Source organism: Trachurus japonicus, chromosome 5, assembly GCF_045865225.1.
Source record: "Trachurus japonicus isolate A0001 chromosome 5, Traja_1.0".
Classification (NCBI taxonomy): Eukaryota; Metazoa; Chordata; class Actinopteri; order Carangiformes; family Carangidae; genus Trachurus; species Trachurus japonicus.
This window is the reverse complement of record NC_140911.1, coordinates 32,178,546-32,203,791: the sequence shown is the minus strand read 5'-3', so window position 1 is coordinate 32,203,791 and position 25,246 is coordinate 32,178,546. Positions and strand designations below refer to the sequence as shown.

Here is a 25,246-nt window from a genome sequence, read left to right as displayed (position 1 = left end):
TATTTCTTCTTTATTGTGATAGGATAGTGAAGAGAGATAGGAAAGTCAGGGAGAGAAAGAGGAGGGATGACAGGCAGCAAAGGGCCACAGGTTGGATTCAAACCCAGGGCCGCTGCTGTAAAAAACAAAGCCAGATGCTTCACCAGTGTGGAGAAGAAGATTTAATTCATATGATGTAAACATGTTTATGTCATAAATCTGGTTATCATTAAGTATTTAAAGCAGAAGTAAGCGATTAGGTCGTTTTGGCTAACTTCCTGTCAGCCGATGGAGTTAGCAGTCCCCGTCCTCGTCCCTACGTCACCACATTCACGCGCATCCCTTGGCTGCACACACAGAGAGGACCGCCCCTTTATGCCGTTCTCTCTCCTCATTGGATAAAGGTTGTAGGATACAAGGAAAGTTTTCTCCTCAGCTTACAGCAGAGCAGAGTGACTGACAGACCCGTGTTTCGGACCAAACAGTCTATATAAGTGATTGCTGTTGGAAGATATAACTATTTAAGACTTATATTAACACAAACATTCTGCTTTAATAGAAATCCAGAAATTTTGTGAGCACCAAAGATGTTGCTTCAGTCACAACAACACCGTCCATTGGAGAAGTTTCAATGCAACATTAAAAAAAAACTTTGTATTAAGTTCATCCTCTGTAGGGATGAGGGAAGCCACAAGTTGCAAGAAGTTTCAGCAATAAAATTTAAATATCTTTTTCCCTAAAATCTTGTTATTACGCAAAATCCATTTCCACCTCCCCTTACAAATAAATTTACAAAGTAAAATGATCAGGTTCTTCCGTGATGATCAGTAAATTGCTTGTTGTAGAAATGAATTATAATTTGTGCAATTTCTTGAGGGTAAAGACAATTTCATCATCACAATTTCATATCTCATTTTGTCAGCTCCACAAATTGCATTCTGTACAGAAACGTGAAGAAATCTCGTTAAGGCCCCCATCATTTCAGCCAGTATTCTGCTTTATGGCTGCACCCACCCACACAATTTCACAAATACACTAATAAGAAGAATTTTCTTGCCAATGCACTTTAACATAGATATTAGTCAACAGACAGCAAGGATATCCAGCAACCTTTGTCCTAATTTCCCTTTTCGAATGATGTGGGAGCAAACAGCAGCTCCTCAGGTCAAAACCTTCGTCTCCAGAGGGAACTTAGGACTGAGTCAGACTTGGTGTGCACAAGCACTTGATGTGGCCCTGTTTGAGACATCACCACTTCAGGTCCTGCTGGGCATGACATATGATGAATGTAATCCACCCCCTCAATTTAAAATTAGCCATTAATGGTTAAATGCCAAATGATCATGGCAATAGAACAGGAACAAAAACATTCCCTGTCAAGAAATGTTATTCTTAACTTCTTGTAGTTCCATTTGCGTTTGTCCTCGTCATTAATTATTTGATGAATAAATACGTTGCTTTGGATAAAAGCCCTTTGCGGAATAGGTAACTGTAAATAAACTGCTTATGAAGCTGCGGCCCCTTATTATCATTGTTATTATTGATATGATTGTCATTGATTCCAATGCTAGCATGGTCCACATGCAGTTTAAGATGACAGTGGGCAGATTTACCTCCTAAAACCATTGCCACAACATGTAAAAAAAAAAAAAAAACATCACTCCCACATAAAACGCATAACATATAAAACATTAATTAAAAAACGGTATTAAAAACAGATAAATTATTAAAGTGCATAAAAAGGACCTGAAACACAGTCAGAGAAAACATTTGGCAGGATGTATTTATAATAGTGCAACTGATAGTGAAGTGTGATAGTCAGCCTTAGGCCCTGGTCAAACTGGCACTAACATTAGTCTTTGGTGAACCACACACATGGAAAGCTAAAAAAACGTGTGTTTACACTTCTGTTAACAAAGCTTTTGAGATCTGATCACTCAGATCATATCCAGAGGTGGACTGGGCCACATGTGGCCATATTCTTTTAGCAGTGTGAGCGCGTGTAAGGACTGGGTCACCCTACTCAACTGCTGACCTCTGCCACAGTCCTGCCACAGTTTCACAATGAACCAAACATTTTTTTTATCATTTAAAATTACTAAAATGAAATTGAAGTAATTTCAGCATAGGTCTGGGTGCAGCACATTGATCACTCGACCACTCCCTGTCCTGCACTCTCTCTCTCACTCTCTTTCCGTGTTATTTTCCCTCAAACGCATGGGCAACTGACCTGCCTGACTGGTAAGAAACAGCAATAGAGCAGGGAAATAAGATCAGACCACAAGTTGTCACTGGCTAATGCAAGGTGTGAACCATGTGTGAACTGTGTTCTTAGAACTGTCCACTTGTGATTGGATCACTGACGGCTCATGTTAACTCTTTGAGTGCCAGCCCTTTTATAAAATGGTCAGTGCCATGTGCCAGCGTTTCGGGGCATTTTGAGTAATATTTTAAGACCAAGAGAATATTTTTTATTATGACTCTGAAAACACAAAATAGCTCAAAGGAAAGAGGAGTTGAATAGAGCCTGGTTGCACCAAAAAGACCACTTTTTTTCTAGAAAGCTGAGAAAAATGCATTTTTGTGAAAGAGAGTCTCTCAAGAAAAACAGTGATTTATCCGTTTTAATTTTGGCTTCAAAAACATGTAAGACATCTGAAAATTTCATTTCACATGTTTTTTCATTGTACAAAAAAAAAAAAAACTAAAATACAACAAGTAGGAGTCTTACTCTGCAGAGTGATGCCTGCTCTCCTCCTTCTCCTGCAGTTGCTGCCCCCTCACCCTCTCCTAACCCCCTCCTCCCCCCTCCCCTCTCCTCTCCTACTTCTCCTCCTGCTGCTTCCCCTCGTCTCTGAAGGAGGGAGGGAGACGTCGTGGCGTCTTCAGCCTCTTTGCTGGACGCGGCCGCGGCAGCGACTCACCGCGCCGATCTCTCGGTTCGTCGTCACGACGTCGGTTTACAGCAACTGGTGAAACTGACTCCGCGATCCGCTTTCGCTTCGGCATTTCGGTGCTGATCATCTAGATGAGTTTACCTTTCCTGCCTCCTCCGATCACTTCATGCTGGAGCTATGCTAATAGCACCGTGGCTCAGCTTTCCTCCAGCTCCACGTTACACTTGTTCCAGGCTCTGCCCGTCGTTTTCCTCTAGAAATAGAAACTTTTCCCAACTTTTTTATCTCTGTACGGATCGCACTCGTCTTCTCCTTCCTCTTCACTTCTTGCTCTGATCTACAGTCTTCTTCGTTCTACACATCCCAGAAGCCCCAAAATTACTCACAGTGTGCAGAAAACTGCATTTGACGTATATATACGTCAACGGCACTCAAGCGTTGGATTTTGATTGACGTATATATACGTCAATGGCACTCAATGAGTTAATGTCAGACCTCAAATATACCTATTGTTGGGGCGCTGTTTAGCTCAGTGGGTTGAGCAGGCGCCCCATATGCAGAGGCTATAGTCCTCGCTGCAGCCGGCTTCGGTCAGAATCCTGCATCGGGTGGCTCTTTGCTGCATGTCATTCTCCCTCAGCCTCCCCATTTCTTGTCTCTCTCAATTATCAGTTTAAAGCAAAAAGCCCCAAAAATATACTTGAAAAATTCTATTGTTACTTGTAGGCAAACGAAAAATGTCAGATTTTGATGGTATTGTATGGTATTTGGTAAGCTACCTGAACTAAAACTAACTTACTTGAAGTGAGACAGTGGTTAGGTTTATGCCATTCAGTCTGCATTTTCACACTTTGTCACTTACGGTTAGAATAAAGGAGGCTTTTAAGATGAGGTCTACCAAGTGTGCTTGGTAAACCTCATGCTATCTCACCTACAGTATGGGGTTATTTTGGGTGTAAACTTCCTCAATTTTAATGAAGAGCAAAACTAACATTTACTTAAACTCTGACAGCATCCAGGATCAATTGAGGCTGTGGTACAGCACAGTGGATGTGTGATCATGAACAGGGGCGACAAACCAGTGATGAGGTGATTCATGACCTTGGAAGCATCCTACCAAGTATGTTACAGGTGTACCACAGGTGGTAAGGTAGTTACCTACTGTACAGTAGGTCTGCTGTATGTCCACTAGCACGGTACGGCACGGCACGCTTTACTTGCTTTTCCACTAGCCCCTAGTACCTGGTACCAGGTAGTCTACTAGTACCGCCTCGGCCCTGGTTCCAAGCGAGCCGAAGCGATACTAAAACATGACGTCAGCCGACTGCCGTCCACTGATTGGGCAGAGCGTCATTGCGAGCATCGTTGCGAGTAGGGATGCACATGATTAACCGTTTAACCGTTAACCGATAACAAGAACTTTGACCGATTAATACTATCGGTTATTTATTTATTTTATTAGCTCCTTATGTCGTCAACTCATGGGGGCGTGTCGACACGTGCAGAGTTCACGTGCCTTCAGTCATATTTCGCAGCAAAAAGTTACACAGGAGGACTGACAGTATGTGCAGCAGCCCCCATGAAGGAAGATCAGACAATAAATGTAACCTACATGGACATAGATGTGCATCACCTGTAACAACGGCGCTGGAAAAAAGAAAAAAAAAAAAAAAAAAAAGAGGACGTCCCTGCTCTCCAGCCTGTTCACCTGCAGCTCTCCTGCAGCTCCACAGAGGAGCTGTCAGAGGAGCTCTGCTCCTTCAGTCTGGTGTTTGGCTGCACTTTGTATAAAAACAGTTCTACATTGGACGATCTAACCTCCAGAGCGCGATCAGCTGAGACAGAGCGCACTTATCAGCTGTCGCGGCGCACGTGTGTATTTAACGGCGCAAAAAAAAAAAAAAATTGAAACCAAAAAATTTTTTTTTTTTTTTTTTTGGCCGTGCGCCGCAAGATTCTTAATCTTATCGGTTAACGGTTAATAAACGGTTAACGCGCGTCGGTTATCGGTCAGAAAAAAAATTCAAAATGTGCATCCCTAGTTGTGAGCGCGACGTCCAACATGAGAATCAAACCCGAAATTTTTAAAACCACAGCGGCAACAGCGACCACTGATCCGTACCGAGACTGTTGTTATTCCTTCACCTGAGTTAAATGACTACTGTGCGGAAAACCCCGCTGTGGTCTGTAATCGAGGTGCAGATGAGTGAGTTTGGAGCTGACGAGAGGATCGAAAAAAGAGAGAGACGGAAAATGCGGCCCTGCGATAGCCCCCGCGACGACTCCACCCCCGCTGAGGAGGAACTAGAGAACTCAGCTGTAGTGGAAAAGCACCTTTACCGAGCCGTGACTGTGTAGTGGAAAAGCGCCTAAGCTTTAACTGGACAATGATCTCTCAGGTGAGGGGGGTCAGTAAAGGGTCAGTTGTTGAGCCAACTCTGACACTCATTTTGTTCATTTCCCCGAAACTTCCTTTATCTTCGACAAATCTAGATCCGTTTCTTGCGCGCACACCTTTCCCGGCACGCATATTTACAGTGTGTTCTGTGAATGAGATTCACGTCATGTCTTGTTTTTGTTATTGTCCAGCCAAACCGCAGCCGAAGGCAGCACACTCCCGTCTTTTCCTCTCCACTTTGAGAAACAGGGCATGACCCTTCCCCACATTGTACCTCTCCCTCTTCCTAGTGCGGAGCCCTCCTCTCCCTCCCTGTCCCTGTCAACTGAAGCTATAAATCCTCTCCGCTGTGATTTCCCACACAGGCTCCACAGCCCGGATGACACTAGCTCACGGTGATCATGAACTAGCATGATGTCATCATAAATGACAGTCATAAAACCTGTCATCTCTGAGTCTGCCTTTCTCATCCTCATCCCGTCCTCCTCACTCTTTCCAACTCCTGTGCCCTGTTTCACGCTCAGCTATGTGTGTGTTTGTGTATGTCAGAATGTGTGAGACAAAGATAGATAGATTTTGACTTTGTTCTCTCGTCATAAACAGGAGTGCCCTGAACTACCCTTTGTTTATCCTGTGCACACATGTGTCCTTATACATGTGTGTGACACCCAGGCACCTACATGTCACCATGTGTGGAGTGTGTGCATGTGCGTGTGTGTGTGTGTGTGTGTGTGTGTGTGTGTGTGTGTGTGTGTGTGTGTGTGTGTAAGGCCTTGATAGCATGTACCACTCCTTCCCCTTATCCAGCAAGGAAGCTCTTGAAGCTCAAGGGACTCATCAACCATAAACTCATAACTATTTAAAGGAATTAGGCAAAAGTTCGTGTCCTTAGACTTAGATTATTAGATTGTGAAAACTGCAGATTCCCAGATAGCAGTATATGGACCATACAGTACACACACATAGAGGTGTATGCTACAGCAGTCACTACTCTCTTTCAGTTTCTTCTTTTTCTTTGATCATCTGTGTGTGTGTGTGTGTGTGTGTGTGTGTGTGTGTGTGTGTGTGTGTGTGTGTGTGTGTGTGTGTGTGTGTGTGTGTGTGTGTGTGTAGCCTTGCCCATATTTCAGGTCAGACTTTATGTTGCAGTGAGCTTCCATGTCCTTGCATGTGAATATGGCATAATTTGTGTGCCTTTGTTTTCATGAAAGGAGCCGATACCTTTCTTTACAATCCCCCAGAGTGTTGTTCAGCGGCCACTTCAGTCACCCTGTCGTCCTGTGATACAAGGCCCGCCTCACGTCCCAGTCACATTATGACTCTGACAGCAATGTAGTACACATCCTGAGCATCAGTGTGTTCGTGTGTGTGTGTGTGTGTGTGTGTGTGTGTGTGTGTGTGTGTGTGTGTGTGTGTAGTGTAGTGTAGTGTAGTGTATGTGTGTGTGTGAGTGTGCGTCTGTGATTCTGGCAAGCCCATTCCTCTTACAATCACAATGGATAATTATATATTCAAACAATGACCAAAAGCTGGACAGACTGATTGAAGAGTTAGATTAGCTCGTTAAGTTTGTAAACTCATGTTGCCAGGTAAGCAGCATGTTAATATATTTACTGTTTTGCCACATTACAGTTGTTGAACAGATGTAAATGACATAAATATGACTTGACTGATCAGTTATCAGAAGTGCAGAGCAATGCAGACGTGATGAGGCTGCTCCACTCTGGGTCAGCTGCTGTTGACTGTGCAGTGTGGTATCATTCAAACCCTTTATCTGTGGAGGCAGTCATCTTCATTCACAGTCTCATTTGGGGAATTGACATCACTGTGCTGTGAGTGGCAGAGTTGTTCAGATTATGTCATTAACAAATTCACCACTCACTGGGAATAGTTCAACATTTCAGGTAATGCAATAGGAAATTTAAATTCTCCTCCCTGTGCATATCGGGTCAAGTGCCATAACTCCCAATGATTTTTTACATTTCTATTTGTATTTGAAATAAACAAATGAGATGTGGATGTTGGTTGTTGAGCTTCAGAGGAGGATATATTTCAACTAAACTGTTTCCATCCATTTTTTTCATGCTAATCTCTAAAGCCATGCACAGACATGGCGGTGGTAATGACATACTCATCTAACACTCAGCATATTTCCTGAAATACTGAATTACTCCCTTAAGTTTACCTCCTACATGAGGTAAAAAAAAACAAACAAACAAAAAAAACAATGCAGCATCATGGCAACAACTGCTGGGATGGTTAACAACAAGCAGCCAACAACCACAGTGCCTGCTGCTTTTCATGTGTCTTTTAGTGTGAATGCACGGTAGGTGAAGCTCAGGTTTCACACATCAGAGGTGACGCCATGTGTCTACAGCCAGGTGTGAAAAATGCAATTTTGTTAACTTAAAGTTACAAAAAAAACAGTTCCTGGCACTAAAAACTGACAGGATGTTGTGTCTGAGTCGTTTTACAGTTAAGTTGCAGCCTCTTTGGTGTATGATGAGTTTCTGCACATACAACATAACACGAAAAATGCACAACATAACGAACAGAGACACAAACGCTAGCTTCTTGGTGGATGGAAAAACAATTGATCTGATGAGTCATTTTTCAAAGTTTTTCCCCACAACTGAGGTTTTTTTTTTTCAGATTCATTCTTGCACCTGAGGTTTATGCCTCCCACCTGCAGCACTGCGGCTTCCTCAGACTGTTAAACGCAATGGTAGATCTGTCACGGTGTGGGCAGACAGACACCTTGTATGAACCTTTGTATGGCGCCAGTGTTATTCCCTAAAAGTTTTCACTACTGATGAAATTCAGTTTGATTCAGGTAAACATTTATTGTTTTTACCCATTCTGACATTCTCTCTGATTGGCTCTGCAGTGTTGCAAGGGTCAGTTGTTTTCCTCATGCACACTGTCACACTTGCAGCACGGGAGCGGAGGAGTGAAATCCACTGTCAAGCTAACGTGAGATCTCTTGACCCCACCTGTCCAACCTTGACCCTTTCCACCAGAACAGCCCAGTTACGAGTGAATGATTGATAGTAGCAGAACAAGCCGAGGCTCATTCTCTGACGTGCTCAGCCTGCCTGACTCTCCTGTCTCATTTCCTTCATTTTAGGAACACTTCTGGTCACATAAATTGTGCTTTGTCAATTCTTTTGCATCCTTGTATAGTCTATATATATAAATACAGCAGAAATTTCCCATCGTCACACTCTGTAAGAAGAAACCACTTCTCTGTTGGTTGTCTTGGGAATGCGTACGAGTGCTTTACTGCGTGTTTAACATTAGAACTCATTTATAGCTGCTCTGCAGGATACCGCCTGACCTATGCTGGCTTTATTCATGTATTTGTTTTCATTTTGAAAGGATAACATATGGATCAACATCAATGTAAACACGTCAGTGAACCAAAAGGTTAATTTGTCAACCGCTGTCCCCCGACTGATGGCCATATGCTCAGTTATCTCTTGAAAATGCATCCAGCATAAAATAAAAACTGCAGGCTGTAGCTTAAACATAAACCAGACAGTTTCAGTGATTTGGCGATTTCTCAGAAATTGTAACTGCCTCGTAGTTTGAACCGACATCGGAAAAAACGGACAGACTTGCATTGTGTTGGAATTGCATAAGGAGGCAGAAGTGTGTGCGTCACTGCGTCACACACTGAGTGACTGAGTGGAGGGAGAGAAGTGCAACCAGAGAAGCATGATGAGGTTGCCTGTCAGAGTGAAGCAACAGGAAATCATCTGCATCTGATGTCTACCACCTAACACACACACACACACACTCATGCACACGCACACACACTAGCTCATGCACATGTACACACATTCAAGAAAAAAAAAACACATAAATAGAAGTTTTTACTGTAAGTATGCAGAAACATTTACACATGAAAAAAATGAGGAATGAAGGAGACACTCATGCCGCCTCCCCCACAACCAGCCCCCCACACCCACCCACACACACACACACACACACACACACACACACACACACATACGGACCACATGATAGTTAGCTGTCTGAACTTCTGCTGAGCCCAGACTCTGTTAGAAAGAGAAAATGTGTGTGTAGTTCCCTTTCTATGGGTCATCACTTCCTGAGGAAAAGCATGACCACACACACACGCACGCAAACACACACACACACACACACACACACTCACCACCACCACTATACCACCACCACACCAGTCTCCTCACTGCCACTGTCAGTGAGCTGACACCGAGCACTCGGTGTTAGAGGCTGAAACAGGAGGAAGGGTGAGTGGAGTGGACTTTCCTCTGCCATTTATGACAGAGTCTGTGTGTATGTGTGTCTGTGTGTATATGTGTGTGTGTGTCACCGTCAGCCAGTTTGTTGTGTTGAAGTCGCGTGTGTCAGCTGTGGGCACAGTGAAGCAAAGACCAGTTTACTATTGTACGCGGGCAGGTTGCTGCAGTGAAAACATGTGTACATTCAGTCTGGTGAGCTGGCTTCCACTTTTAGTCGATTAGGAGCAGACATCAGTGCTTATCAGCGAGATACTGCAGGTCAACCAGTTTTGTTTGATATGCAGTGTGCCTTCTCTCAGACACTTTATCTCTTCATGAGCTTGCTTGGGTTTGTGTGTAAGACCGACGTTGTTGTAGTTTGTGGCACCAGTGAACTCAGAAACCTGCAGGTCGAACATTTTCTCTGTTTCGCCAGATGAGAAAAAAAAATCGGGGTCCTGTGAGGCAGTTCCATGTTCTCCATATTCACACTGTTCCCCTTTGTTAACAAGTGAATGCACATACACAAGGTCTGAATTAGACTATACATTAAATATTTAGGATTAAAAAGCATCAATTGCATGTGAACTCACATCTTTGTGTACATATAAAATTCAGAGATGAGGCAAAACACATGATGTTAAACAGCACGTTTTCTCCAGCTAAGAGTGACCTCAGGTTGACCCGGTCCTGCTCTACTGTCTTAGCTTTGGAAGTTGCAATACAAAAACCAGATAACAATCTAATACAAATCAGAGAGAGCTAGTCTGGGTGCTGTTTTACTCAGAATTGTGCCAAACAGACAGAGATTGTGGTTTGTAGCCTCCCACTGTGTCGGGCTTTGAAGTTTCATGAGTAAATTCAGTACCAACCGAGCAAGTGGGTTTTCAGACACCAAGAGACTCTCGTTTCTGTTGAGAGGGCACTCCAGACCTCTGGCTGACACCTCGGGTGCACTTAGTTTTCCACCACTCTCCTGTTTGATCATCTAGGCGCAGACGGGGAAGGCCCATACAGGTAATTCTGCCCGTGGTGGCTTTACACCACCAAAGGTAAAACTGAGTACCAGTTTCCTGAAGAGTGAAGGAGGATGGTAGGTTTTTTTGCAGTTATTCTGCATGAGGCTTTTTCCACCCTTCTGCACTCTGAACTGAGCACCTGCCCACGATCACGTTTAATGCAGTCCAATAAACCACAGCATTATTGCAACAAGTGACCCAGCGTCCCACAGCTTCCTCATGCAGGACTAAGCAGGCAAGAATCCAGTACGCTTCGTCTTTTCAGAGAAATTGTGGGGGACTGTGAGGCAGACGTGCAGGCGGGCATATCTTTGTTTTAGTCACTGACACTGAACCACATGCTGTTTTACATGAAGAGGTCAGGAAGTCACAGAGCTCTGAGCACTTACTCTCTTTCTCTCTCTCTCTCTCTCTCTCTCTGTATATCACACTTGCATACATTCATATATATGGGACAACTGTGATAATACAAGTGGCTTACAGTGCAAAAAAAAGAAAGAAAGACAAGAAAGAGAAAACCACGCCTTCCTCTAGAAGAGGAAATACTCTGCAACAAGTCATTTTGTCTTCAGGATGTCATAAAAGCAGCAGCAAGAAATTTGTCAAGTGCTAGACTGTGATAAATTAGGGGGTTGTGGTTGTGTTTAAGTCAGAAGGGCACAAATTTATATTTATCTGTTTGCAATTCACTTGTCTAGCACAGGAAGTCCCAACAACCTACTAAAAAAGTACACATTTTAGAATTGTCGTGGTTTGTAAAGAAAAGAAAAAGTACAAAATATGTTTCCCACAGTGCATCTGATCGAGTGAATGTAGTTCTCACCCTCGGAGAGCAAGCATAGTTTTTATTCAAACAGAGAAGATAAGAGTGTAAATGCCTTGAATGCAGCAGGACAGGTTCTGCCTTTTGTTACTAAATACACCAGACTACGTAGGCTTCTGTCCTGTCCTGAACTACATCGCACTTTGTGTGTTTTCTTTGCCTGACTCTTAAATGACTCCTGATGTGTAGGAGTGCAAAAGAAGAAGTGATGACAGCACTTGATAATGTCTGACTGCACGGGTTATTCACTGTCAGCTTTTTTTTGTATTGTACTGTGTTTTCCGTCTTGAGCACTTTCTGTATACAACCTGACAAAAGAAAAAAAAAAAGCGAAATCATTGTAATCACCAAAACTCCATTTTCAAAGGAACAAAAACGACCTCAGACACTCTCTCTGTGCAGTAAGCGGATCCCGGCCTTTGCTTCAGTTCATTTTGGACCGGGTGTGGGGAAATATGAACGTTAAAAAACATTTAATTCGTTTTGCAACTTTGTCCCTAAAGGAAAGATTTCACATCTCTTTGTTTGACCTCATGGTTTCACCTCGTTTTCCAGAACTGCAGTTTTTCGCGCTGTGAGAACAGAGTCATTATCACTCCCAAAGTTAACATAATAATTTTATTTAATCCAGCTTTTGTGTCACTTGTACAATACTTTTTTTGGGTGAGTTGATGGCCGGTGTTCTTCCTTGTACATGTTCTTTTACACACACACACACAGTACCAGCCTGGCTTGTACAGGTCCATCAGCTTGCCCAACCTGCCCTCCAGTTTGACGTTGGCCTTTTGTTATTATGCCATGACATGAAGAAATGGATGATAGAACATACTCCTACACACTGTGCTCCTGTACCTGGAGGACAAGTTCTCACATGTGGAAATCTGAGAACAGGCAGGAGACACCGGCTAAACTGTCGCACACATGCTCTCATCGGCACGCACAACCACACACGCAAACTTTACAAACACAGTGTGTGCTACATAAACCTTAATCATCTGTCACCTTTTATACCGTCTGACAGGTTGTTTGCCCACGCAGCTCACAAACTTGTTGGATTCAGTATAGATTTTGTATTACAGCATCTCCATGGACACTCTGCCTACAAACTTGTTTCACCTTGGATTACAACATGATTTAAGCACCGTGGTTTAACTGCCAGGCTGCTGCGGCCTTCCTTGTTTTCTTTGCGCGCGGTGTTGAGCTCAGAGCATGAATTTCTTAAGATAAGGGTTTTTTCTTAATACCCCTAGAGAGATGTTTGATTTCTTGAAGTGGTCTTGGGACTTGCTCTCTGTCACCTCTCTCACTTTATCTCACTCCTCATCTCTCCCTCTCTCTCTCTCTCTCTCTCTCTCTCTTTTTCTCTCTCTCTATCTCTATCTCTGTCTCCATATGATTCGGTGCCAACCAGGACACAAGCGGCTCCATTGCGTTTGTCTATTTTAGGTTCGGATCACCTGGCAAGGGGCCAACAAATGGAAAAATAACCAGGTTTCTCTGGTTATTAATAGTCAGCATTTTCCCCCTCAGCTGCTTCCAAGGCGGTGGAAGTGATACAGCTTGCGGGAAAACACACACACACACACACACACACTTTCGCTCCCCTACTCTGAAACAATGTCACAGTCACTGTGAATTTTAAGTGGATCCCCCGCTGATTTTGCGTTGCCACATTCCAAACAAGTTAAAAAGGAAACAATGTGTAGTTGAGAAAGGAGGATGTTTGCTCCGCGGGGATGTTTTGCCAGATACTTTGGAGCCATTTCAAGCAATTTTTATACCTGGTGCTACTGTGCCATCGGAGTATTGCTATTTTAGTTCTGTCCTGTTGCATAATTCATCTCATTCTTTGTTGGGTTTTTTTTTTCTTTCCCCTCAAATTGAGCGCTCAAGGTTGATTAGAGGGGGTTTATTTTGAGATTCGGTGGCGGTTACAAAAGGTTGTTTGGCAGGCCATGTAGTTCAGTACACAGACCTTTTAGTCTATTGATTATTTATAAACTGCAGCTAGTTTGTCTTTTCCTTTTCAGAGATTCTTTAGTTTAAATCAGGGTCAGAAATCAAGCATGGCTTCCTCCCTCTTAAAAAAAAAGAAAAAAGCGTGGGAAAACTAAGTCGTTTCCAGCACTGATATATATATAAAGACACGGATCAGCTATTTCCTTCCTACAAGGAGTTTTCTTCCATCAAATGTTGCGTGAAAAGTTTTAGTAATATCTAAGGATACTAACAAATGTTGTCTCTGTATCCATGCCTGATATAGCTTGTGTCTCCACTGAAGACACTGTCAAGCCAAAAACTATTATAAACACATTACTGAACCCAACTCTTCACTGAGTTTAACCCCACATACACTATCCTGCTGATGTAAACACTAGATATGAATAATTTCCCCCTACAAATACACTCATTGCTGAAAAACTTCTCAGTTGTTTAAATAAATTATTTTAACAGTTCTGAAACTGATACTGCAGTTTATATTTCTGACACATTTTTATTTGATATGTTTGTCAGTTTTTGCAATTTTTTTGTGTTAAGACATGGACAACGATAAACAATAAACAGATTTTACTCATTTCTGCATAACCAAACACATTTTTCCCTCTTTATACCGTATGGCCTTGTAGGTTGTTGGCTTTCATTTAGACTGTCGTAACGTCTGATGACTGGACTTTGACCATCTCGGCTGACTTCCCTCCTCCAATGTCTGACCATCTCAGTTAGATATTGAAATGCCTGACTTAATTCATTTTTATCAACACAGAGCTGAATATCTAGAGGGAGCTGTGTGTTGATTAAGCTCATGTTACCATACAGTACATGATTCAGGTATTTTATTAATGGTAAACAAAGATGATGTACTGTATTTTTCTCAGTGTCAACAGATGCCATGAGAAGACTAAAACCAACAATGAATTTACACAAACAGGTACAGTATATGTGCTGCCAGAGATTTCCACAGGTGTTCAAAAACTGTTAAAAAGACTGAGGACACATGTTGCCTCATTAAAGCATTGGCCACTGTAGTTTATTTTTAGTCAATCTCATATACAGTACATCATCCCACTGCTGTAAATACTTGCAAGTGCATCAAATGCACAACTAAAAATAGTCAGAGGGAGCACGTAGAGAGCGCAGACCTACACCAATGTCAATGTCAATCAACAAACACCGCACTTTATAAATAAAAAAACAAAAACTCAGACTCAGTTGATCCAGATCTGAAACCAAATGTGTACCCCACACCTCCAACAAGTTCAGTTTGAATCAGGTCTGTACTTCTTATGTGATCCTGCTGACAACCAGAATTTGAGTAGGATACTGTAATTGTTATGTCTTGCTCTATATGTGACCTTTATTGTGTGTTGGTCTTTTTATAGGATTTGTGGTCAATTAGAAAAACATAGAGATATGGTTTATTTGAAAAAAACAACAACAAAAAAAACAGGACAGTGTGTAACACAGCTCCATGTTCAACTCCAAAAGTCAGAATCCTACATCCTTGGCCTCAGACAGACAGAGGCGCAAACTGTCCTCCTTTCTGTGTCCTTTGGTTGGGCAATCACACTGCGAGCCACCCAAACAGCAACAGAGGGAGACGGTGTTTTGAGCAGAAGAGGCATTCTGCACTGCCAGAGTTCGTCTTGTACTCCCCGTGACACGATCTGCCTCCCTGCGTGCTAGATAACAGACAGGCTGCAGGAATGAGCCGCAGGACCACGAGCACTCATCATGCTGTTTGCATGGGAGGGTGTGTGTATCTGTTGCTTGTGTATTACACTGTTTGAGCTGATATATTTCATCATTAACACCATCTATAATGCTGCATCTGGGCACATTTTACTTGGTATCTTTCTTTCTCGCTTCCTGTTTTTCTCCTCTTTTTTCTATCCCCTCCTCCCTTTCTTCCTCTGTCCCTCCAACTTTTCCTCTTCCTCCCCTCCTCTCTCTGCTTCTTCTAGTGTTGTTTTCTTTTAACAAGGCCACATACAGTCAACAAAGGATATTGCATCCGCTGACTCGTCACTCTTCATCTCTCCCCACAGTAGACATGGTGGACACCCAGCAGCTCCTTGCCTGGCCTGTGGGTTTCAGTCTGAGCGCCGTGGACCTCTCGGAGCTGGATGACAGCTCCCACTCCCTGGACATGAAGCATTTGTCCACGTTAGACTACACCTCCATCTCCTCCGCCTCCATCCCTTCCTCCCTGTCTCCCTCGCTTGTGTCCTCCATCTCGTCCGTTGGTGTGGCCTATGACCCCAGTCCACCGCAGAGCGAAGAACCCCTGACCAACATGGACTACACAAACATGCACAGCTACAGGACGGAGCTGAGCACACACAGTAAGTCTGTTTCATGGGTTAACCAGAGCTCAGTCTATTTTCTCTGTAGCTGGATCATTTCTGGCGGGAGGCGAACAGTACTGGGTTATCTACAACTTCTTTTCAGAATCTACTTGCACCAGAAATGTGAAAATGCATATGACACATTGACATATTGATTAGTACTTGACTACTTTTGTTGAATAGTGGTTGTAGTCACTTAGAGATTCCAGGACACACATTTGGAAAAAAAAACAGCTTCAACCTAAAGTGCATTAAATCTGAGGTTAGAAAGTTTTTTTTGCTTGCATGACTCATTGTTCTGATTACTGACCCTTCTTACACCAGATTCAATCAAGCTGGAGCCAGAGTCACCACCTCAGTACTCTGACAGCCCCGTGTTCTCCAAGCTTCAGGACGACACGTCGACGGCATCGCTAAACATCGAGTGCCGCGTATGTGGAGACAAAGCCTCGGGGTTTCACTATGGCGTCCATGCCTGTGAGGGCTGCAAGGTAGGACCGAAATATCATCAGTAAAGATGAAACTAAGACAAAGTGGGGAAGACAATATAAGCAATTCAGGTGACTCTTTTTTTTTTTTTTTTTCATCCAACCACCTGCTAAAAACCCAAAGATGTTTAATATACTACCACAAAAGTAAAGTAGCAAATCCTCACAACTCAGAGGTTTGAAAAATGACATAAATGTTTAAGCCTTCTTTTTTTTCTTTTTTTTTTTGGCATCGCACAATACATTGAGATGATTTGTGGGGTGTTGGATGTTTAATGTGTAACTTTATTCACATGAAACCCAAAAAACACAAGGCATTGGTATCTTTTTTCTTCCTGGTGAAAGAGGAATTACTTCTAGTAAAGAGGATTCTAGTCCTTTTAAATGTTTTTTACGTTATGTTACATCTCAAATAATTACGCACAGTAGTGGAGAATGAATGATTGCTACTCTAAAAAAGTTTTGCTAAAAAAAAGTCATACGACCTTAGAGTCATGTCAGGAAATGGTAATGGGTGTAACAACTTCTACTGCAAAGTTTTGTTTCTCTGCCAGCCTTCCTTTTTCTGTCACCATGTGTCACTCTGAGGTGAAATAGGTTGGTGGAATAAAAACTCTATAATGCTTTGGAGAGAATTGTGTATTTTTTTTTTTTTTTTTTCATTTTTTTGATGTCTGTCACTTTAACCACAAGCCCCATATATTTTCCATCCTGCGCAGGCTTCTACAGACAGACAGCCAACCCCTTAAACTCTGTCTGTTTGTCTATCTGCATAGGCCATAGTGTATAAATAACTAATAGAGTGAGGGGGAGGTTTCACACACATCTCCATTTTCTTTGAAATATTGAGACATTATAAGAAGAGTAGCTATAAATTGTGACATTGTCCTAAGAAATACGAGATGCATTTTCAGAAACTGCAGCAGTTCTTTGTATGAAGATTTCAGTTTGGTTCCAAGATGTTTTCACAGGTCTGAAATTCTTCCAGGAAAAATAGTAAGAAAAGCCGCTATTTATTTAAATGAAGTGTAAAAAGTGAAAGAAAAGCTCAGTGAGACTAAAAATAGAATGTGGTAAAAGGTGTTGTAGTGATTACAGGTTACTTTTATTAGAATAAAAAGATGTCTGCATTTGAAAACTTGCTCTATCATTATCATCATTATTTTGTAATGTTGGTTACTATTAAAATTACAAATCAGTGCATATAATTTTGGAAAAAACTAAATATTTGAACTAAAACCCTCTATCATCAGAATGACATTTCTAAATACAAAACAATATATAAAAAAATCCTCTGACTATAAAACAGTATAAATGTTGGCTACACTCGAATTAACAGTAGATTTATTCAAAAACTACTTTTTTCTCAATTGAGTATAAGTCGTTTTTGTGGGTGTTGTGACTGATATAATTTATCTCTTTATGCTACAGATGTTTTTTTTCTTTTTGCACTTTCTAAAACCTATTAAAACACATACAGGAGTCACATTGCTGCACTGTGCAACAGTTCCTCTTTTACAATGCATGTGGATGCTAGTTTATTATGTGGTGGTGGCACATTAGTCTGACTCATCTGATATAGACTGTGGGTCTGCCATCGCCTGTCAACTGCACCCTCCTCCCCTCTGCCATCTGCCTTTCACCTTTTTCAAAATCCCCTTTGCGCCGGGAAACAAACAACAACCTACACGCTGAAAATGGCAAGTTCTGATGAAGATTTGCATTGCATGCAATCACACATGCAATGCACATCTCTCGCTGTTTTTGTGGCATTTTCTGTGTAATTAGCCATTTCAGTGCAAATGTTTCACCAAAACAAGTTCCCACCAACATTATTTTGCAGCGACGTTGTTGCTGTATCCTGGGCTCAGAGATGCCCAAGAGAATAGTGATTGGTTTAAACAAATAAATACAAATGAACCAGAGCATTTTTTTCCCCCTCATTGTAATGGGTGCAACAAGACTTTGTATGTGAAGCATACGCCCTCCATGTGCTTTAAACTAAATCCACAGCTTAATCTTGTCCGTGACAAATAGACTGTTTACTCCTGTCAAAGGAACAATTTCTTAAAACTACAGTTCCCAGCTGTTTTCTTTCTTTAAATATCAAGTCACATGCCAGAAAATGCTGAAAGCAAATAAAACACATTGTTGGTTTTGGCTTGGCCATGGGACTTGTTGTCATTTAAAAAAAATAGAATATAGAACAGAAAAAATGACCACAGTTGTACACTACATTTAAAGGCTTTACATTGCTGTTGTTGTACATGGCTGTGTTTTATTAAAATGTGTTTTTAATATTTTGTCAACCTTATTTGCACATTGTAAGCAACAGAAGTACAGAATGACACACAGTGTCATGTAGTCCAGTACAACACGATCACTGACCACAGCCTTAAACATAAACAGGAATCAGCACCCCTGTGCCTCTCTCTGCCCTCTGACACTGCCACGGTTGTTGTGTTGGATCCATTACAATGTACAGAGGTTTGTGTTTTTCTATCCACTTAGTCTAAATCCTACTGTACCTTTGGAGGCTGAATGAAGCGAAGGTACAGTAGTCATTGTTCTGCTCAAGTCTCGGGGGACACTCACCAGAAGAGGGGGTCAGCCAAGCAGGCAAACACTTAATTGTTTCAAAACAGAAAACATTCTTTATTGAGGTGGAGTCTTGACCCTCTTTGACTTCCTCCTTCTTTAAATAACCTACTATTAAAAAGGAACATCTGTGAATTGTAGGAATGCAGATGCCAAACGCACCAAGCCACCTGTGTCCAGATGTGGGGGTTTTTTTAATTAAAGCTTACACACAGTTCTCCTGTCAGAGCCTCCGCCCCACACTTCTTTATTTCTCCGTCCTTTTCAATTCTTCGTTTTTCTTCCATTAGCTTTCTTAGTCATCTTAGACAAACACCGCAGCCAACAACAAACCTGTGTGGCTGTGCGTAGGAGTGTGTGTTTTTGAGAGTTTGACCATGGCTGTAGAGTTAATAGCTGAGATAAGCACAAGTCTTATGGCTCCTTTGGTCCTAAGGGTGAAAACATCAAAGTGGGAATGCATCTCGTCTTGCTGCATCACCGAAAATGTTTTTTTTTTTTTACATATTGTATTTCTTTTGATTTCTGTAATATCAAAACAGTTTATTCATAAAACAACCAGGGTCAACCAAAGTGCTGGATAACCCTAATACACAATGAAAATCGCAGCAATCCAACCAATAATATAATTTTTCTCTATTATGCTTTGTTAAGAATCTTGTCTTTACTACATTCCTGATCATACTTTTACTATCTTATATTCCTGTCAAGTCAGCAAAATGAATCCTATAAAGAAAAACCTTACATTCAAAGGAGCAGATGTACCTTCCTTTCCTGTACTGTTGTGGCATGGCTCTCTCACCCATTCTTAGAAAAGTGTCAGAATTAGCAGAGCAGAGCAAATGTAAAGAAACCCGGCAGATGTCTGTAGCACCAAAGCCCGCAACTAAAATGTCTTGCTCTTTCTGTTTCGCAGGGTTTCTTCAGACGCACAATCAGGCTAAAGCTGGTGTACGACCACTGCGATCTTCACTGTCGCATTCACAAGAAGTCCCGCAACAAATGCCAATACTGTCGCTTCCAGAAGTGCCTCAATGTCGGCATGTCGCACAACGGTAAGATGGTGACACTGTGAAATATACTGTACTTGTGCAGAAAAATCACTGTACAATCAGATGCTTGTTTCATTTTTCACCTTCATGTGCACACTCCCCACATCTAGGTTTTCACCTACAGTACAGTACCCATTGTTCACACAGGAAATGACCTTACATTTATGTATACATCAGTATAAATAAGCAGGTGTAAGTAAACAAGTCCAATTCTTTTTTGAAACTGTGACCCAGGAAGTGTCTTCTTGTAGACCAGCCTTTGTGCCTCTGATGCTCTCTGAGAATAACAGATACACCCTCACCACACTGTTGCCAATTTGATCTTGAGGTGTGGTGGTATATGCAGCAATGTACACCGCTGCCTTATAGGTTGCCAGCTGCTTCTTCTGTGGTATCGCAACCCTACATGTTTCAGTTCCCAGCATTAATGCAAAAAATTTACCAGCCACCCTGACAGTATAATTTAGAAATGAAACTGTGGTCAAAGGGTTGTAAGTTTAACCCCCCTCCACCTCCTTCTGCTCCTAAACACCTCCTAACCAAAGCCCTGAATTTCTACATTTCTACCTGGCTTTGTGGCCGGCTATATCAGGCTCCCGAGGCCCATTCTGGCACATTTGAAACAACAATTGGCTGTAACTGTGTTCACACTCTGGTGACCATGTAACAACAGAAATATGGCAACAAAAAAAAGTCCCATAAATGTCGCACTATGCGCTCCGTCAGCTCTGCCATCATTGCAGTCATGGCTCCACAAGGCTTATTGTGTACAGTACGGAGTGGACAACTTCATGTTTTCCCTTGAAAATTGTTTTTCAGTGACAACATTCATAGTACACAAATTGTCAACATATTACATTTGAATTAAATCCTCAAGAGTTGTTTAAAAAACAGTAAAACAAAAAGAACAAGTGAAATTAGAAAAGTCCACATACACAAGCCCACTCACAGACCTGAAAGATAACAGTAGCTACTGAAATCCCCTACCAGCTGCAGAACAATTTCCGGTGGTTTGAAGCAAGTGGAGTGACCCACTGTGAATTCTATCAGATGACTGTGTGTCACACGCTCCACATCAAAGTATAAAATATCTAGAGAAATCATGCACTGTATTGTAAAATTCTTTCTTCAGTAGCAATGTTGCCCTCACCCATCACTGTTCCCCTGGAGAAAGGTTTTGTTTTGTTAGCCATTGTTGCCCACTGAAGCGCATCGGCTGGTACAGCTGGGGCCCTTTTCATTTCAATTACTGGCTCCACCTCCACAGGTGAGTTTCAGCATGGCTGTCATGACTGTGTGTAGGTGTGCTGCACAGGTCGTGCCTGATCGCCCTGACTCTCCTGTTAGTTTTGTTGCACCTGTTAGGTTGAGACAAATTTCAGCTTTTACTCTATGATTGATGACTGTTGATGATCTCTGAAAAGTCTTTGGGGAGCCTCACACAATGTGAGGCTTGAAAGCCTGGTCGCTGTAATGTGATAGTGAACATGTCATAGTGATGAGCTAGTGTCGTATTCAGTGCAGATATTGCACATAGTCCAGTGAATTTAAATTTATCAGCTAATCTCAGTGGATTCAGATGAGATTGAGTGGGAGATAAAGCAAGTATTTGCAGAGATTGGTGCCAGTGCCACTTCACCTGAGCGCTGTCGTTACACAAGACTTCATCTGGGGAAATATGCTCGCATGCAGAGGTAGAGGAAACTTGAAGAGCTGTAAATTATACAACTCTTTATCAATCACTTTATTGTCATTATGTATTATTATTGCACACTCACTTACTGCAGCCAAGCACCATTGATCTTTCTCTGCTCCGTCTGTTATGTAGTCATGCAGTGTGTGTGTGCATGTATGTACACACACACACACACACGTATAAAGATATTCCAAGTACACATCCTGAGCATCACTGTGTTTGTTTGTGTATGTGTATATACGTATATGTATATGTGTACAATACTATGTATATGTATATGGTATACACATACATACGTACTGTATGTATGTGTATACCATATACATAATAGATAGATACATACTAATAGATACAAAACATCTGGTTTTAACATGACATCTGTATCTACGACTTCAGTGTCATCATCATTACTGAGAGGTGTGTTGCATGACTTAATTTTTGCACATGTGAACTACAGAGCATTCTGTAGACACTTAAATGTCACATGGGGCAGTAAATATGCTCACATAGTAAAATAGGAAGACGTATTCCTTTTGTTAGCTGATTGGATACAGTTTTCTGCTTTCATGAGAGTATCTGGCACACAGGTGTCCAAACATGTGTTTGGCTAATTAGAATTACGGTCAGGAAACTGTGCCAAGCAGATTTCCTGGCAGAGCTGTCGCAGAGCTGTTAGAATAGATGCATCTTGACTAAAGCTGGGCAGACACGATGCATTTTTTCATTAATCTTGTTCAGATCAATTGACCAGTAGGACGGGAGTACTCACATTGAACTCACACTGACAATTCTGCTAAATTATATTCAAACAAGACGACCGTGTCCTTAGCAGTGTTGACAGAAAGCGGGAAAGTTGCCTGTACTTCTTGCATTTCTGCAATTATGAACAGTAAGTACAGAGAGACAGAAGAAAGTGATCATGCTGCAGATGCGAGGCAGGCAATACAAGGCTAAGCACAGTGTTCAGTTCAAGTTCAATTTGATGAAAATGATGATGAAAAAATAGCTTAGTTTATCACAGATCTCTACATAGCAATGTGTTAAATGGGACCATTGAACTATTCAAACTGCAGCCACACATCCATCCAGACCTCACAGAACCAGATCATTGATCATCAAAGCAATTAATCAGAAGTCGTTGCAAAGCAAATTAATTCAGTCCATTTATGAAATTTGTGGTGAGCTGTCAATTCAAAGTGAAAAACTATGAAAAAAGATTTAAACTTTATAGTTAATAAAAGTCCACTTGAGCTGAACTTGGATAATATTTCCGTGGATTTAAGCTCAACTACAACAACAAAAAACGTATAGTATCTACAGCACTGTTTGGAACCTGTTTGTTTCTCCTGTCGCACCACTTTATCTCTACGTTTCTCTCCCTTCCTCCACCTCCACTCGTATCTCTGCTGATATTTCTGGAGGTACAGCCGGTGCTTTGAAAGTCTGCTCAGTGTTTTTACTTTATCAATGATTGACATCTCGGAGTACATAGACCTCGACTGATTTCTCCAATCTGCTGTGTCACTGCTGTGGGCTCGTTGCCTTGTTCGTGATAGGGCAGCTTTAGTTTGTATTCATTTGCTTAAGGTGTGCATTCATTGCACAGTCAGCATTACACAATCACACACACACAAACACATATTGGAGGAAACGTAGAGCACTGGCTTGAATGGAGGGATAATTAATGACTTCCACAAACAGAAAAAGAAAGTTTAACCATTTCACAACATTGCATCAAATAGCAGGTTGACTAGAATGCTGTCACTAAATTACTATAGGAGCTATTTCACAATTATACAGTATGTTTGGCAGGTATAATGCAGTGTGAGTCATGGAAAACCATTTGGAATTATAGTTCATTAAGTACGTCTTTGATGGACAGACATGAAACTACTCCTGGGAAAGTTTTGTACTCAGTGATGTACCTATTTTTACAATCTACACAGAAGCTTAATAGAAAAGGTATAACCACTTCACAGCAGTAAAAAGCGACACAATGACACAGCAACAACACAATGTCAAGGTCAGCTTCAGTCAATTGGGCAAACCCATCCACACTTTGTCCTACATGTTAGAATATACTGTATATCAATATATCAATTAAAGTAAATTAATTTGAAAATCTTTTCTATATAAGAAAAAACTCATGGAAAAGAACTGGTTCTTTTGATGGGCCAACAAAGTGTCATATTATCTGCACGAACAGCTGGAAAGGTGAGAAGAGTCAGAGTTATATCTGGATGAGATTGTTTTTCAGGTTTTGCAGTGAGCTGTGTAATTATCATTACCAATGTGTTACGCAAAAACAGATTATTGATGTAATTGCGACGTGAGACACACCCCACAGAATGACACGAGGGATGAGTCTGACGGGTCCCGCCGGTGGATTTTCCCTTTCACTGAAACATGGTGTGGCATGTGTGAGTCACTTGTGAAAGTTGTCTTCACTCTGCCACACGGGGCTGTGCATTTCCAGGCGTCACGCCGGGAAGCTTTCCATTCGGCAAAATTTCCTGTCTCTGTGTTTCAAAATTAAGCTTGGTGTGCTGACATCTGGGCAGTTGAAAGGGTTGTTACTAAACGCTGGGATTATGAAAAGGCAAGTTAAAAAAAGAGAGTCCCTGAAGCATCCTTGAGCAACAGCTGAAAGATATATCTCCCCCATCTGAGTTGTCCCAGATTTTTCCTTCTTTCATTTATCAACCATTTTTTTCTTGTGTTCTGAGGTGCTTGGTTGGTTGGATACGATTCCACGACCACTGTCCGAACAGTTCAGATTGGATCATTAAATTTAATTTAATTTAATAAACAATTATGTCAGGCAGACAAAAAGCAGTGACATTGAAACTCATTGAGAAAACTGAGAAGGTTAGGTAATATTGTAACAAATACTAACACAGTTTGGTAAGAAACGGCTTTGACATGTCATTTTTCAGTGGTTTTATGTGTTCCTGCTGAAGTAGAATTGTTTGAGGGCCAGTAGCATCCAGGAGCAACATCCAGATTTGGACTTGAATGCAACATGTGCACAGATGTTGGCTCCACTGCTGAGTTGGATGACCTCAGAGGGCGAGGGTTACAAGGAGGGAAGCATTTTAATCCTGTTTATCTGTTCATGTGATGTGGTTTATATTACAGACTGATACATACATCTCATGTGTCCCTGCTTCTGCTTCTACTGTAGTTCACTGAATAGAACAAGATGTATAGATTGTAATTTTGAATGTGTTGTGAATGTGTTTGTTCTCATCAATCAGTGTGGCTACACTTGCTTTTAATTATCTGTGTGTGTGCTCCTGTATGTCTGCCTGCCTGGCAACCTGTGTCTGTGTCTGTCTATTTGTGTATTTATGTATGAATGTTTCTGTTTTTTTCCCCAGCTATTCGTTTTGGCCGGATGCCCCAGGCGGAGAAGGAGAAACTGTTGGCCGAGTTCTCGTCTGACATGGAGCACATGCACCCGGAGGCAGCAGATCTGAGGGCTCTGGCCCGGCATCTGTACGAGGCCTATCTGAAATACTTCCCCCTCACCAAGGCCAAGGCCAGGGCCATCCTCTCTGGGAAGACTGGAGACAACGCGGTAAGCGGCGCTGCCTTACTGCCTTCTACTTTTACTTGTATGCATATTTGGAAGAGTCTGCATCCTCCTTGTGTGAGCCTTTTACCATGACTTATTTCTACA

General features: G+C 41.8%; 1 protein-coding gene across 4 annotated transcripts in view; it reads left to right on the top strand.

Annotated features, from left to right (window-relative positions):
* The window catches only part of pparg (peroxisome proliferator-activated receptor gamma), a 36,684-nt gene that overhangs the window by 3,750 nt on the left and 7,688 nt on the right, over nt 1–25,246 (top strand). For 3 of the 4 annotated variants that reach the window (XM_085777520.1, XM_085777518.1, XM_085777517.1), the window contains exons 2-5: nt 15,431–15,727; nt 16,055–16,221; nt 19,733–19,871; nt 24,945–25,144. In XM_085777520.1, the coding sequence (XP_085633646.1) occupies nt 15,436–15,727; nt 16,055–16,221; nt 19,733–19,871; nt 24,945–25,144 (798 nt within the window). In that variant the 5' untranslated portion in view covers nt 15,431–15,435. The remainder of the gene's footprint in view (nt 1–15,430; nt 15,728–16,054; nt 16,222–19,732; nt 19,872–24,944; nt 25,145–25,246) is intronic. The other variant, XM_085777519.1, reaches the window with a different exon arrangement.